The sequence below is a fragment of the Amorphotheca resinae genome, assembly GCF_003019875.1.
Source record: "Amorphotheca resinae ATCC 22711 unplaced genomic scaffold M430scaffold_2, whole genome shotgun sequence".
NCBI lineage: Eukaryota > Fungi > Ascomycota > Leotiomycetes > Helotiales > Amorphothecaceae > Amorphotheca > Amorphotheca resinae.
The window spans coordinates 496119-510763 of NW_020194472.1; the positions used below are offsets into that span (position 1 = coordinate 496119).

At 48.4% G+C, this 14645-nt stretch overlaps 4 protein-coding genes across 4 annotated transcripts; 3 read left to right on the forward strand and 1 right to left on the reverse strand.

The window, feature by feature from the left end:
- Positions 1 to 8: 8 nt before the first annotated feature.
- M430DRAFT_114536 (hypothetical protein) lies at positions 9 to 2028 on the forward strand. Its single transcript, XM_024861561.1, has 2 exons — positions 9 to 497; positions 553 to 2028. The coding sequence occupies exons 1-2, from the start codon at positions 73 to 75 to the stop codon at positions 1847 to 1849; spliced, it is 1722 nt and encodes a 573-aa protein (XP_024723712.1). The 5' UTR covers positions 9 to 72; the 3' UTR covers positions 1850 to 2028.
- Positions 2029 to 2169: 141 nt separating this feature from the next.
- Positions 2170 to 4018, forward strand: M430DRAFT_15846 (hypothetical protein; the record flags this gene model as incomplete). Its single annotated transcript, XM_024863337.1, has 2 exons — positions 2170 to 3761; positions 3922 to 4018. 2 exons carry the CDS (start codon positions 2170 to 2172, stop codon positions 4016 to 4018), a joined length of 1689 nt encoding a protein of 562 aa, XP_024723713.1.
- Positions 4019 to 4296: 278 nt separating this feature from the next.
- M430DRAFT_24954 (hypothetical protein) lies at positions 4297 to 10448 on the reverse strand (the record flags this gene model as incomplete). Its single annotated transcript, XM_024865166.1, has 2 exons — positions 4297 to 10297; positions 10351 to 10448. The coding sequence occupies 2 exons, from the start codon at positions 10446 to 10448 to the stop codon at positions 4297 to 4299; spliced, it is 6099 nt and encodes a 2032-aa protein (XP_024723714.1).
- Positions 10449 to 13202: 2754 nt separating this feature from the next.
- Positions 13203 to 13834, forward strand: M430DRAFT_24955 (hypothetical protein; the record flags this gene model as incomplete). Its single annotated transcript, XM_024865168.1, has 4 exons — positions 13203 to 13209; positions 13272 to 13327; positions 13438 to 13774; positions 13827 to 13834. 4 exons carry the CDS (start codon positions 13203 to 13205, stop codon positions 13832 to 13834), a joined length of 408 nt encoding a protein of 135 aa, XP_024723715.1.
- Positions 13835 to 14645: the final 811 nt, after the last annotated feature.

A 14645-nucleotide genomic window follows, 5' to 3' on the forward strand; every position in this document is an offset into this window, starting at 1 on the left:
GCCAACAAACGGTGATGACCTGGATTCAGATTGCCCAGCTGGAGGCAACATTTATCCTGAGCAAATGTAGCAATGTCTACTATTAGCGGTCCCCCTCATCGCAGCGTGTCGAACATCCGCCCTCAACCAGCCGGGAATCCAACGCCCCCTGCAGCCCCTCATACACCTCTACGAACAATCTCCTCGAGTTTCGGGTCCCCTTCTGCATTACGCGCGGAAGAAGACTGCATTGTTGTTGAAATAGGAAGTCGATATCTCAGGGCAGGGTTTGCGGGACATGCTGTGCCAAAAGCGCTGATTGACTATGGCCCGGAACAACAGAGGAGGGCTGGAGATTACAGGGAATGGGAAGTAGGTTATGACAAAGACTGGAGGAAGAGAATACAAGGAAACAGTTGGGGAGATGCATATGAGCTATGGAAGCTCGACTTGAGAGGTGTGGATCTGGATTTAGTGGGAGAAAAGATTGAGAGGGCAATACGAGAGGCTTTCACGAAGTCAGTGGGTGCAGATCATTTTCTGAGAGACATTTCTGACTGATGATCATACCAGATATCTCCTTATTGATTCTCGAGCAAGACGAATGGCTTTGGTGATACCCTCTGTATTGCCTCTCCCACTCCTATCTACAATACTTGACAGCCTGTTCACCAATTTTCAACCACCAACAATATCGCTGATGTCAGCCCCTGTCCTCACAACTGTCGCTGCTGGTGTTCGTTCTGCTCTGGTAGTAGATCTTGGCTGGGCGGAGACAGTTGTGAGTGGTATATATGAATATCGGGAGGTGCAATGCACGCGGTCCATAAGGGGTACCAAGCTACACGGAGAAGAGATGTTCAAGATGCTAGCAGAGGCTATCGATCCTACCGCGCTGCGAGAAGAATCCTCGGAAACAAAAGCCAATGATGAGATACGACAGGTTCTTAGTTTTGAGGAGTGTGAGGACATCATTACTCGAATGGCGTGGTGCAAATCCTCGAAAAGAATGGAACCTAAAACGACGTCCCTAGGGCTCACTCCTGTGAAAGAAGAGGACGAACTCAGATCAAGTATGAGGTCACTAAATATCAATGAGGAAAGGGAGGCGGATCCAATTATATCAATCCCTCTGCATTCGACAAATCCGCCAAGGACACTACGAATTCCCTTTTCCAAGTTCGCAGAGCCTTGTGAAACTGCACTGTTTGCAGCTGGCAGACTGCCAGAGGACTTTGATGATGAAGAACTACCACTTCATCTGTTAGTGTATCGAGCTCTTCTACGACTTCCAGTCGATCTTCGGTCCATGTGTATGTCACGGATTATCTTCGTTGGAGGAGGATCAAATATTCTAGGCCTGAAAGAGCGTATTATGGATGAAGTGAAGGCTCTTATAGAGAAGCTAGGTTGGGATCCAGTAAGGGGGAAGGCGGTTGAACAACTCCGCTCCAACCCGAACCTTCTGCGCCATCGAACGAGACAAGCCAGAAGCGGCCCAACCGAAGTTCTACAGGGAATCAGTGACCCATTGCACCCCAGAACTGCCGCCGCATTTACTGAACAGGAGCCTGATCCTATCGAAGATCAGATAAAGCGTGAAGCAAGCAAAGGGAGTAAACCGGTTGAGCTCGGATTCCTTCGCGCTGTCGAATCACTTGGAGCCTGGTCTGGTGGTAGTCTGCTTTCACACCTGAAGATCCCTACAGTCTCAGTCATCGACCGCGAGCAATGGCACCAGCATGGAATTGCAGGCGCATCGAAAGAGATTGACTTGAGTGCCAACGCCAAACGGCAAAGCATGGGCCCGGCTGCATTCAAATCTGGGACCGCAGATAGAACAAGCTGGACTTTGGGTCCTTGGGGTTGAGAGAACATTGTTGGATGCATTGAGGTTTTACTGCTCTCTCTATATTCGAGAATATGCAAACTTATGGGCTGCATACCATAGGATTCATATTGTCGATATGGTATTTATTACCTGCTCTAGAGCAGGTTTTGTGGTGACATGTGATAATTAGAAGCTTCGTGAAGAGTTTAGATACCCAGAAAAATGAATATTTTCAAGTTATAGGAGTCGCTCGCGTGAATAATCTTAATTCCGACTACAATTGTAAACGAGTATAGTAGCTGTATCAATGATGGTATTGTCCACAAAATAAGCTGGTCGTTCAGAGGGTGGCCTGACTGATGATCGCGGTTGTTAACCTCAAAATCCTGGAGCTCTCCGCAAATCAACAGCAGCTCGTCAAGAACATGCCGGTCTCACAACGATCCTTTACGTGCCTCCAGTGCCGGCTACAAGGCATCGCACGGCCTCCGCGACGTCTCTACCATGCATCACCACGTCTACGAGCTGACGCGCCGCGGCCCTCGATAGCTCCCAAGGTCACCATCGACATCAAGCATATCCGACAAAACGCAGCACTTTACGAGCAGAACTGCCTCGAGCGTAACTACAAAGTACAGGCCACATATCCAGCACGAATAAACAGTCTCTTCGATGAATGGCACATATATCAGCGCGAGGCGCGAACGTTGCGAGAGCGGAACAACCGTCTCAAGCTCCAGCTTGCGAACCCGACCACTCTCCGAAATGAGGACTCCGAAGAGGCGCGGGAGTTGAAGGGGATGACAAAGGAGCAATTAATCGAAGAAGCACGAGTACTAAAAGAGAAGATCTCTGCGATTGGGGCGAAAGAGTCTGCTCTCACATCCGAGATCGATTCCCTCGCAGCTTCAATTCCCAATCTCACGAGCGACGAGACACCGCGGGGTGATGTGCCCAAGGTCCTTGGCTACATCAATGACCACCCCGAACCTGATCCCTCTGCCTCCGATCGAGTCTGGCGTTCTCACGTACACATTGGGAGCGAACTCAATTTATTTGATTTCGCCGGAGCAGCTACAACAAGTGGTTGGGGGTGGTATTTCCTGCTGAACGAAGCAGCACAACTCGAGCAGGCACTGGTGCAGTATGCCCTCAGCATAGCAAGGAAGCGCGGATGGGGAATAGCAAGTCCACCTAGCATGGTATACAGTCATATTGCAGCTGCCTGTGGATTTCAACCACGGGATCAAAACGGCGAGAGTCAAATCTACAATATCCAACAAAGTGCCAGTGATGTGGGGCGAAAACCAGAGCTCAGCCTCGCAGGGACGGCTGAGATTCCTCTAGCTGGGATGAAAGCGAATACTACTCTTGAGGAAGCAGATCTTCCCATGAAACGTGTGGGTGTGTCACGGTGCTATCGTGCGGAGGCAGGTGCTCGTGGGGTGGATACCAAAGGTCTATACAGAGTCCACGAATTCACAAAAGTAGAGATGTTCGCCTGGACACTACCTTCTACGCCCGCTTCTACTGAAGTCTTCAACGAAATGCTCTCCATCCAGACCGAGATCCTGCAGTCACTGGGCCTCCATTGCCGTATTTTGGAGATGCCAAGCACAGATCTAGGAGCCTCTGCCACACGGAAATGTGACATAGAGGCTTTCATCCCATCTAGGCGGCCGAAGGATGATGGCTGGGGAGAGGTCACGTCCGTTAGTACCTGTACCGATTATCAGAGTAGGAGATTGGCAACACGGGTTGATATGAGGAGCCAGGGGGGTAAAACTGTGTTCCCGTACACCGTGAATGGAACTGCCATGGCGGTCCCGAGAGTATTGGCTGCAATCCTGGAGAATGGGTGGGATGAACGGAGAACAGAAGTTAGGATTCCCGAGGTATTGTGGCCTTGGATGGATGGAGCAAAGGTTATTGGGCCAAAGGAGCGGTTGAGGTCAATGCAGTGATACCTCTCTGCTGTATGATTACCTAGGTATTGTATAAAACTTAGTTTGCCAAAACTATGTGAAGCAGAAATATTGAGAGCTTGTTCATGCTTTGTCTTGCATTACTCTGTAAATAATATATATGCAATTCTAAGTTTCCCAGTGCAGAATGTTCCTTTTCACGTCACAGAATATTTCTGCTCTTTTGTTCACCTTTGTCAAGCTCAAGGCCTTGAAACTTAGGGAGGCTCGAAAAATAAAATAAAATGATTAAAAAAAGAGACAAAAAATGTTTGAATCTTAGCAATACCCTGTTTCGATCAGGGGACCTCCGGGTTATGAGCCCGGCGCGCTTCCTCTGCGCTATATTGCTGCTGTGTGTCACGGTGTGAACGCTTTTGAATGGAAAATTATTACGCTAAAACGCTATTCAAGTCATCATCAGAACGTCATCGCTACGCTAAACATTCCAGGCCCGACTCCACAAATAAATACAATAGACAAGCCACCCAGCTGAAATAGGGATATCTCTGTTCCTGATGCCTATACGACATCGCCGCTTGGTTCATACAACGCCAGTTCCATAGACTCCTCTCCCACATGACTCTCGCCATCAACACTGCCGGTCCAGTCTGTGCCGTCATCGATACTCTCGCTGACTCCCGTGCTTGTTAGTATCGTTGTGCCTCGACTAGTTCTCCGCATTGTCTCGTCGTCACTCCCCTCTCCATCCTCGCTCCGACCATCTTCTTCCTCGCTCTCCTTCAGCTCCAAATTCTCCTTATTCAGATCACCATATCCCCGACTCAGTGATCCCCCCCAACTCGCTTTCCGCAATGATCCAGAACGTCCAGTGCCCTTAACGCTATGGCTGCGTGTCAAGCCTCCTGTTGGAACGTTGTTGTTAATTTGATTCAGTGAAAGGATACGCCTGGATGCACCCCCCGAATTATTGTTCGGAACTTTTACCAAGGCTCGATTGCCACCCATAGCCATGCTGAGAGCGCTCTGTGTAGCATTGGTAGAGAATGAAGTTGTTCTAGACGCGGGATTAGAGATCCCTGGTCCAGTCTTGGATGTTGCATGGCTCGGCACGCGCTTCCTACTCATGGCTTCTCGGCCTTTGTTGGTCTTCGACATTAAGAGGACACGAGAGTGGTCAATAACGCTCTCGAGGATACGACGCTCCAGCCCCTCGGCCCGTGCTTCCATTGAGTGAAGTTCCTCGCGGCGAAGCTTCAAAGCTGTCTCGAGACTCGAGACATCCGCGGAAAGCCGCATCTTCTGCTGTGTGAGGTTCTCTTGTTCAGCCTTGAGGATCGCTACAGACTCTTTTAAGCGATCCTCCTCCTCGCGAAGGCCGAGTACAGTGGCATCAACGTGCTCCTTCTGTGTAAGGCTTTTTTCAAGAGCAATAGCAGCGGCTTCAGCAGCTTTCTCCTTGTCCTCGTGATCATTAGCAATGCGTCGAGTTTGTGCAGATACAAATTCAGATACTTCGGCTGCCGTCTGGATGACCTTTTGATGGATTTTGTCCAATGTGTCTAGCTGAGCAAACGACTTTCCAGCCTCATGCATGTGATCGACGAGCTTGTCCAGTTTTTCGTGTACCTGTGTATCGTCGTACTTCTCTGGAACAGGAATCTCGCGAAGAATATCGCTAAGAAGCGGTGTCTCGACGGGTGGTGGCCTTTCAGCGATCTTCTCCTCGAGTGTTGTAGTTGCTGATTTTGAGTGCTCATAATGCTGGCCAACAATGAGGAGAACGTCCTTGATGGACTCGAGAATCTTAGGATTATACTCCGTGACATGGGCCTGCACTCCTTCAATAGCACCGAGTGTTTTGGAGACTTGCTCCCTTGTCAGTTGGTGCTCCTCCTTGGCGTCGGAATGAGTCTCTTCAACCCGCGTGAATGTATCCTCGACTCGGTTGAAGACGGTCTTTGAGCCTTCATCCATCTTCTCGACTGATTCGGTCAGAGTAGTACTCAGAGTATCAACAAGCAGCTTCAAATCATCTGCAATGGCTTTAGTTCCCAACGCCGCAGCTTCTACTCCGGCGATTTTCTCTTGCCCAAGTTTTTCTCTAGCCTCTGCTGAAAGCTGAGCATCATCGTATTTGGTCATTAGCTCATTGAACTTTTCATCAAGCTTGGCATCGAACTTGTCCCAAGTCTGTTGAAACTTCTCATCGGTCTCAAGCTTTGATCCAACTACTCCAGCGTTGGACTTTTCAAATTCCACCTTCATAGCCTCGAACATTTCCTTAATGTCGTCTGTGATGTTCGCGTTTTGTCCGATCGTTTCTCCGATGCCCTCAAGGAATTTACCTAGAGCTTCGACACTTGTGGCGCCTTCGTCCAGCTTTTCTTTAATAGCCTCCTTAAATTCTTCCAAGAATGTTTTGACCTCCGTTACACGTTCACCAACTTCGATAGTCTCCGTCTGTCGGTCATCGAATGCCTTGGCGTTGGTTTCCGCATGAGTCTCGATTCGGTCTTTGAATTCCTTAACCAACTCTTCCAGGTTCTTCACATCTTCTTTTGATGCTAGGGCTGCAATATCAGCCGAGACCATCTGCTCAATCGCAGATTTGACGTCGAGACACAGAGCCTCGACTGCCTCCACGTCGGTTTTGGTAACTTTCTCAGCATCATCGGCATCCTTGGCTGCGTGCACCTTCATTTCCTCCAAAGCTAATATGACGTCCCGTACCAGAGATTCGATTATGCTCATATCATCTTTCTTCGAGACGTCGTGTAAGTGAGATGTCAACTCATTGACGCTCTCCCGTGTCTCACCGATAATGGTCGCTACAGAATCAAGATGGTCTTTCTTGACGGCTTGTTCTGGATCCATCTCGTCGATCTTGGCCTTCGTATTTCTTAAAAGAGTTTCAATGGCTACTACGTCTTCCTTCTTCACCGCGTCTCCATCGTCGGACAGATCGCGGTTAGACATGCCAGCAACGGATTCGTGTACACTTCGAAGCATCTCCTCTACAGCCGCCAGGTCGGATTTCAACAACGATCCAGGAACAGGCTGCGCAGGGGGCGGCGGCATTGATTCAAGTGCTTCAACCTTGATTCGGAGTTGGGTAATCAATACTTCGAGGTTCTCGATATCGTTCCTCTTCAAGCCCTCTGCAGGTATGACGGCTCCATCGGTTATAGCGGCTACGGCACGTTCGTTGTAGCCCCCTTCACGAAGCCTGTCAATATCAGCTCGGACCTCTTCAAGGCCAGCTTTCAAAGTATCCAGGATCTCATAGTTTACAGTCATATCCACTGGCTTGTTGCCAATTTTTTCGACCTCAGAACGTAGACCATTCAGTCCGTCATGAAGAGCATCCAGGATCTCGCCCGTACCTGAGAGAATGCTCTCATTGCCACCTCTAGGTCGTTCAATATCTGCACGCAGTCCATCGAGACCAACTTTGAGAGCTTCGATGATCTCTTCCTTGTCGGCGCTGCGACCACCACGTTCAATATCTGCACGCAGTCCTTCGAGGCAATCTCTCAAGGTTTCGATGATCTCTTCCTTGTCGGCGCTGGCGCTGCTGTTTTGGATATCCGCACGCAGTCCGTCGAGACCATCTCTGAGAATGTCGATGATCTCATCTTTGTCCACACTCCCACCGATACGTTCGATATCCGCACGCAATCCATCAAGGCCATACCTTAGAGCTTCGACGATCACTTCACTGTCAGCGCTGGCGCGGCTATGTTGGATATCAGCACGCAGTCCATCAAGACCATATCTGAGAGCTTGGATGATCTCTTCCTTGTCGGGGCTGCCACCTCCAGGAACCAGAGATGAGGCCATCGATTCTCGGAGAAGTTCGAGCTCGTTTCTAACCGACTCTATCGAACTATCCGAGCCTTTAGAAAGAAGCTGTTCTAGCTCCTCGCGAAGCCCATTGAAACTTTCATGCACGCTGTCTAGTATCTCATCCTTCACAGAGATATCAGCAACTCGGTCAACGTAGGCTTCAATGTCAGCTCGAAGCCTGTCAAACCCGTCCTTTGTTGCGTCCAGAACTTGCTCTGTATCTCTTCCGTGGGCTGCCACATTCTGTTTGGCTTCGTCTGATACAGCTTTGAATTCCGTTTTCAAAGTTTCCGTTATTTCTTGAAGTCGCTCGAAGACTTGTTGCCCAAATGCATCACCCTGAATTGATACTTCTCCTCGACTTGCTTTGATTGCATCGAATAAGTCATCCCGAGTGAGGCCTCCGCCAACCTCACGACTCACAGCGGTTGTATTGGCAGCGAAATCGAATGTGTGGAGACCTTCCTTAACGGCATCAAGCATATCCTCCCTCGTAATATCAGGTTCTCGATTTGCCATTGCATCGAATAAGTCATCCCGAGTAAGGCCTCCGCCAACCTCACGACTCACAGCAGTCGTATTGGCAGCGAAATCGAACGTGTGGAGACCTTCCTTGACAGCATCAAGCATATCCTCCCTCGTAATGTTGGGTTCTCTTGGTTCTGGCAAGGGTGCCGATGGAAACTCAAATTCCTCCAAGCATTCTCGGACAGCATCAAGTATCTCCTCCCGGGAGAGGCTTGGCTCCATCTCGACTCGTGGAGGTGCGAAATGCTTCAGACCTTCGACAACCGCGGTAAACACTTCGTCACGGGTAGCTCCACCAATTGCCCTAGGGTCATTTCGGGGAGCGTACTCTTGAATGCCTTCCTTCAAGCATGCTAAGAGCTCCTCGCGTTCCAAACCGAAATGCTGAAGTTCAATATCAGGCTTATAGTTTTCCCATGCCTCTTTCACCGCTTCGATAATATCTTCTTTCTCTAAGCCGGGCTCTCGTGGATTCTCGTTGACCGCACTACGGACTGCATTGTATATCTCCCGATAATCGACGGCGTTGCGTGAAACTGAGGACGAGGACGATTGTCGCCGATTTTCCTGCATTATACGGTCCATGTGCTCTTTTAATTCTTCCAGGCCATCTTGTACTATTCGAGCCACATGGTTCTCCTCGTCACCGTCTTTAGCAGTGTCGTTCTTGCTGTTCGCCTCATCCAACTTGCGCCCAATTTCTCGACCCATTCCTAGTACTTCACCGCGAAGCTCACGAACGAGAGCTTTCACTTCTGCGGTTAATCCGCCACCTTGGGCAACGCTGTCCTTCACGGTACGAATGATCTTCAAAACATCCTCGTTGATGATTTCAGCCGCACGAGTCGGTCCAGAAGTTGCAATGTTATCCTTGTTTGTTTCCTGGCTGAGAAGTGCCTCCACTCGTGCTGGCGCAGGTCCTGATGTTCGATGGTCGTATTCCAATTCCGGTCTAGAAGTTTGTTCAAAGCTAAAGTTTCGAGGTCTAGTGTGGTTTCCTCCTCCGCCATCATGTGTCACGATGGCCTGTGAGGCGCTGTTGTTCTTGACGAATTCTATCAGATCGTCAAGTTTCTTGGCTGTAGACATACTATCCTGGGCAATTCGATCGGATACTTCGGTTAGGCGTAAAACAAGTAGATCCTGGCCCTCCTTTGTCCCCATATCTCGCAGAATCTTTTCGAGAATGGCAATGCTTGCTACCCCATCTGAATTATAGGTGGATGGAGTAATCATTGTTTCTCTGTCTAGGGAGGCAGCAAAGCTTGCTGGGCTAGGTATCCGAGGGAGGCTGAACGGCTTGACGCTTCTCGATCCTGGGGAGTTGTTATGTGCTTTGTTGTCCAAGTATAGCCCACAACCACCCTGAACACTGCTGGGCAAATGCGCCGCAGGTTCGGATAAGTTACTGACAAGCTCTCTAAGACTCCTCCGAATATCCTCATCTCTAGCTTTCGTCGCCTCCTTCAAACTGACCAAATCCGTGGCATTGTCTCTGCTTCGCCTATTTAATTGGGCCATTTCTTTTTGAAGATTTGTGGCGATGCTAGTGAGACTGAGGATTTGGCCTGATATTGCATCGAATGTCTGTGGTGTGCGAACCAGCGCAGTAGACTTATTTGTGACATTCAAGAGAGGCGTGTCCAGATCTCTGCTCGCCATATTTTGTAGAGCCAGCATTGTCGCTGACTGTGGTGGTGTATTCTCTCCGAGTATGCTCTGTGGAGGTCTTCTTAACGAAGGCCGTAATGTTGGGGTGTCGCGGTTTGGGGTATCTCGATTATTAGGTGTTGGGGTCTCAGAGCAATTTGTCTCTTTCTCGGGCGATCTTCCCTCTATCATAAACTCTTTGCTTGCGTGTGGAGTTACCGGTTTGGTCTTCTCTGGTGATTTGGGCGTACCGAACGATGAACCTCCCTCGAGGAGGTTACTTAAATCCCTGACACTGCCTGTCTGAAGTGACTGCATGCGCTTATGAGTTGCCCCCTTGATCAAAGATCGCTCGGGAGATGCTTCGATGCGTTTCGCCGCGTTCGTGATATAGGTAGGTTCCCTCGCCTTTTCTGCCAAGGCCGCATGCGCAGACTGTATCGCGCTTGATGTATTGGGTCGTGAAGCAACACCTGGTGATGAAGGATTCATAGGTAACGGTGGTGGTGCGCGTTCTGGATCAGAGCTGTCCCACCTGCCCTCAAAATCAGCATGCCCGTTTCGATTTCAAGTAATAGACCATCATACATAGGAACAATAGCTCGTCCACAATCCAGCGACGAAGAGCTCTGGTGTTTTAAGCGCCTCTCGCTTTCCCGCGAGGCGTCTCGGTCTATTGAAGACATCGTTGTGGGAGTAGATGTGGAATGGAGGTAGAATGCAATCTTGACGTGGGGAGAGTGCCAAAGGTAGCTTCAGCCACGCGGAGGGCTAAGACCCTCAGTAATTAGGAAATTATCAGGAGAATAAGAAATTATGGGAGTTCGCGATGGAGGTGTTCTGCGAATGCGATGGCAAGGCTCTAAGTAGATAAGGAGTATAAGGAGTGGAAAGCATTGTTGATGGTGTTTGTTGACATTTAACCCAAAACGATTAGCGTCGCAGCACAGCGATTGGTACCGCGCATCACACACCGCGCATCACACCACCACATGTTCCTGTTACAGTATTGTACCTATCTAGCTGTCCCTCTGTGCCTTTATCTGGCATGTAATAAACATAAATAATCTGGATTCATGAATGTTGAGTCCTGACTAGGACATTGATCCCCTGGTTGACCGATAACTTGTTTGATAAACACGCCCTACTTACTTTTAGTAACTCCGGACGGAGGTAAACCCAGTAAACCTTTGTTACTATACCCACTGCGGGCCCTAAATGGAATCGGAAATAATAAATAGAAGGCAGGGCATTCTTGTAAATCTCCTAGTGGGACCCAAAATTCCCTAGGGGTGCAAGATAAATGTCTACACCAATCTTAGGCACCTACTGTAGGTGAGTTTGCTTTCTGTTGTATAGTCTCATTAGTGATTCGTTCAAGTCTGTATGCTCTTTGACTTGGAAATGGCTGTGGGTTCCTCTATGGGTCTGTGTAAATAAATGTAAACATAGATAAAAGTAAATATCATTATCATCTATACCTTACCTTATGTACCGTTTGGTAACACGCAGTTACGCTTTCAATCGGTCTATCTTCAATGTGCCAAGTCCAACCTATCCTGTGCTTTCAAATCCCTCCTATCAACAGTCACTGGGCCGGAAGGTGAGCTTTACTTTGCTTCTATATCCAAGCCATCAATCAAGTACTAAGCTCATTAACCCACAGCTTCAATTCTAGCCGTCACATCCCAAGCCTTATAAGCATTATCCTGGGCCCTGGTAATTTACTAAGTCAAACCTGATACATTTAGCTTTGAGTTACAACCGTATATGAGGAGGGTATAAAATATTTACGGACCGTGCAATAAACATTTGGGATCCCCATTCTGCACCGAGTTGTCGGGCAGCTGGACTGTGCTTATCCTTCTGGTTTCAATCTGGTTTTATAGAGCTCCGGGTAAGAGATATATCGAACTAAAACAATGGTGTATGCTGTAATGATCTAGGCCTTGAGAACTGGCAAACTTGGTAGTAGTAGAGCTGGTCATCTGCAGAAACATCTCCTCCAAAAGGATAAGTAGCCATCAAGTTGTCAGCGGAGAAATGGAGAATAAGTTGACGTGGCTTACTAGAAGCAATACCTTATTGGCCACGAGGACACCTGCTACTCCTGCTTCACCAGTGCAGGTCGGATCCCGAGACACTTCTGGCAGTGAAGGACTATGGACGCAGCTTGGTCATGAATCCGGTCAGATCTTTGTTGATATTCGTTCAAACCGTGACTGTAGCTTTGCATTGGTGAACCCATCAGAAGTTCGTATTGGCGCGATAGTCCACCGTATATCGGCGCCAATCGAGTCAACACACTCTCATATCTGCCTGCCATATCACCACTGCGTTGATAGGAGCCATCATGACTTAGTCACCTGGGGAGAAAGGTGGCATTTTCTCCATTGGCTGCCAACAACGTCGAGAAATTTGGGATCTTGATCAATGAAACCTCCAGTAATCTGCCATTAACATCCACCGCGGCATTCTTGAAGCCCGTAAAGCCTTCCGAAAGGTGATTTGTAAATGCCATGAGAATTCATTGCCATGAGAGTGAGTGGAGATACCAATAAGAGTTATCGGTTCGACATTCTAGAATTTCAGCCTTTTGAGGGTTAATTAAGCAGAAAGACGCCAAGGCCACATGGAGCAGTAGAATAACAGGAAGAATCATTGCGACAGATTTCTGGCATGCAATAGGCTTACTAGCGAAGAGAACGACAAGAGAAGGGTCCATTGACACAGAATTAGAAAGACTATTTGACGAGAAAGAAGAGAAATTGCATCAATCTTCGGACTTGTTCTTCTGTAGAAAACCCGACAGTTCTCAGTGGTGTGGAAAATCGAAGCACGATGAGTACCGATCACCCAGAAGCTATACGAGAAATATAGGACAGGCTGTGATTTTTGTTGAGCCTCTGAGAAAGGACATGGTTAGGTAAAGATGGTCGGTATACTTTCCCGTGACCAAGAACAGCAGAAGTAGATATTGCTTTTACATGCCAGGAAGCATAGCTAGTGATGCAGAGAACAGAGCTGCTACAAGATACCAATGAAAAGCGCCCCACGCGAGTACCTCCGTATGCCATGGAAACATTTCAAGAGCTGTGCAACAACATAAAGTTTCTTTTCCTTGAGCGAACTCTTAAGTGGTTGCGGATGAATAGAAACAAAACGATCATCAAATAAATCCATTGTCCAACTCAACTTTACACGAAGATATTTCATGACTAAGGTACAGGTGTCCTGCGTTGGGCAAACCCCACTCGTCCTTGAGTCGAGATCTGGCGCCTCGGCTAGAAACAGATTAGCTTGATATTTCTTCGTTCACGTGACCGCCCGAAATTTTGGAGGGCTTGCTAAGCGAGAGGCAGCGCACGACAATTTTGAAGAAATCCAGAGCAACTTCAGAGCAGCACCAACCACACGACAATCGCCCAACGACAGCCGAGATGAAGTGTATGTCTGATCTGGGATTGAAGAGTGTACAATCGTTCAGCGATGCTAACTCTGGTCTCTAGTCCTCAAGGTCGGCCGTGTTGCCATCATCACCCGGGGCAGATATGCCGGAAAGAAGGTAAATCTCACCTTGCACGGCCAGAGCATTCAAGAGACGACTCACACGACTCGGTCGCGGTGCCGTTTGGAAACGGGATGAGGGAAGGAAGTGCTGATGGAGGTATATAGGTTGTGATCATCCAGCCTCAAGACAGCGGAAACAAGTCCCACCCATACCCTCACGCAATTGTCGCCGGTATTGAGCGTTACCCATCGCAAATCACCCGCCGTATGTCGAAGGCCCGCCAAACCAAGCGCAGCAAGGTCAAGCCATTCATCAAGGTCATCAACTACAACCACTTGATGCCTACACGTTACACCCTCGAGCTGGAGGGATTGAAGGGAGCTGTTACCGCGGACACATTCAAGGAGGTTTCTCAACGGGAGGATGCGAAGAAGACCGTCAAGAAGGCATTGGAGGAGAGATACACGTCAGGAAAGAACAGATGGTTCTTCACTCCTCTGAGTACGTACCCGTTGGATATTGTCACCCTCCACGCAGCTAACATACCCTCCAGGATTTTAAACGGTTCTTCTGCGTCTCCGGGTCGGGATGGGGTTATAACATGGCATAGCATTAGTCGAATAACGAGCTAAACAACGCTGTATTTCACCGCCTACGAATTACGAGCTCAGGGTGTCCTTACGCTGAATGGTGATTTACTGGATGTTTTCGAATATATAGGCTTCCCTATACCGATTCCTGGATCGAGTTGTTCGGTTGCATGAAAAAGAGTGTATGACCGCCGCCAATGAGGAGGAATGTGACAGCGAAAAATCCAATCATTGCCAAGCCCCATGACTGAATTCGCGCCCCATGCTTTTTGATGGGTTCAGAGCTAAATCTTTATCTCTTTGTCTACAGACTGGTGTTGTCTTTGTCAACGTGAACTCAATTCCCTATTTGTCCACGCAAATATGTTTCAAGGTGTCCGATTGATACTTGACTTAAGAGTCTGGTAGTTCTTGACTCTATGGCTAGTTTACAAAAGTTATAATGGTCGAGTGTAGGAATCGAATGCCCTCTTTATTAATCGTCTAAGATATGCTTTCAAGAAACTGCAGTCAGTTACTGATTTTCAGTCTTGCTTCCTGCAATCAAGTGAGCAGGAACCCTTCTTGAGCAAAGCCGATCTACGCATGGTCTCTAAACTCAGCCCACATTTAATTGCTCCCTCTCAGATTTTATCTTCTTCTACCTGGAAGGGTTGAGAGGAGTAAGGGCTTACTACACTACATCTGAGTAACGCGGCTTCCCTTGAAATGTCCCTTTCCTGCCACTGAATCTTTGAAGCAGCTAGGCGTCCCAAGTATTCCCCAATATCTTCCAGGCATAG

Coding starts and splice junctions, on each gene's coding strand:
- M430DRAFT_114536 (XM_024861561.1), top strand. CDS start 73: ATGTCTACTATTAGCGGTCCCCCTCATCGCAGCGTGTCGAACATCCGC. Junction 498..552: donor ATACGAGAGGCTTTCACGAA/GTCAGTGGGTGC, acceptor TGATCATACCAG/ATATCTCCTTATTGATTCTC.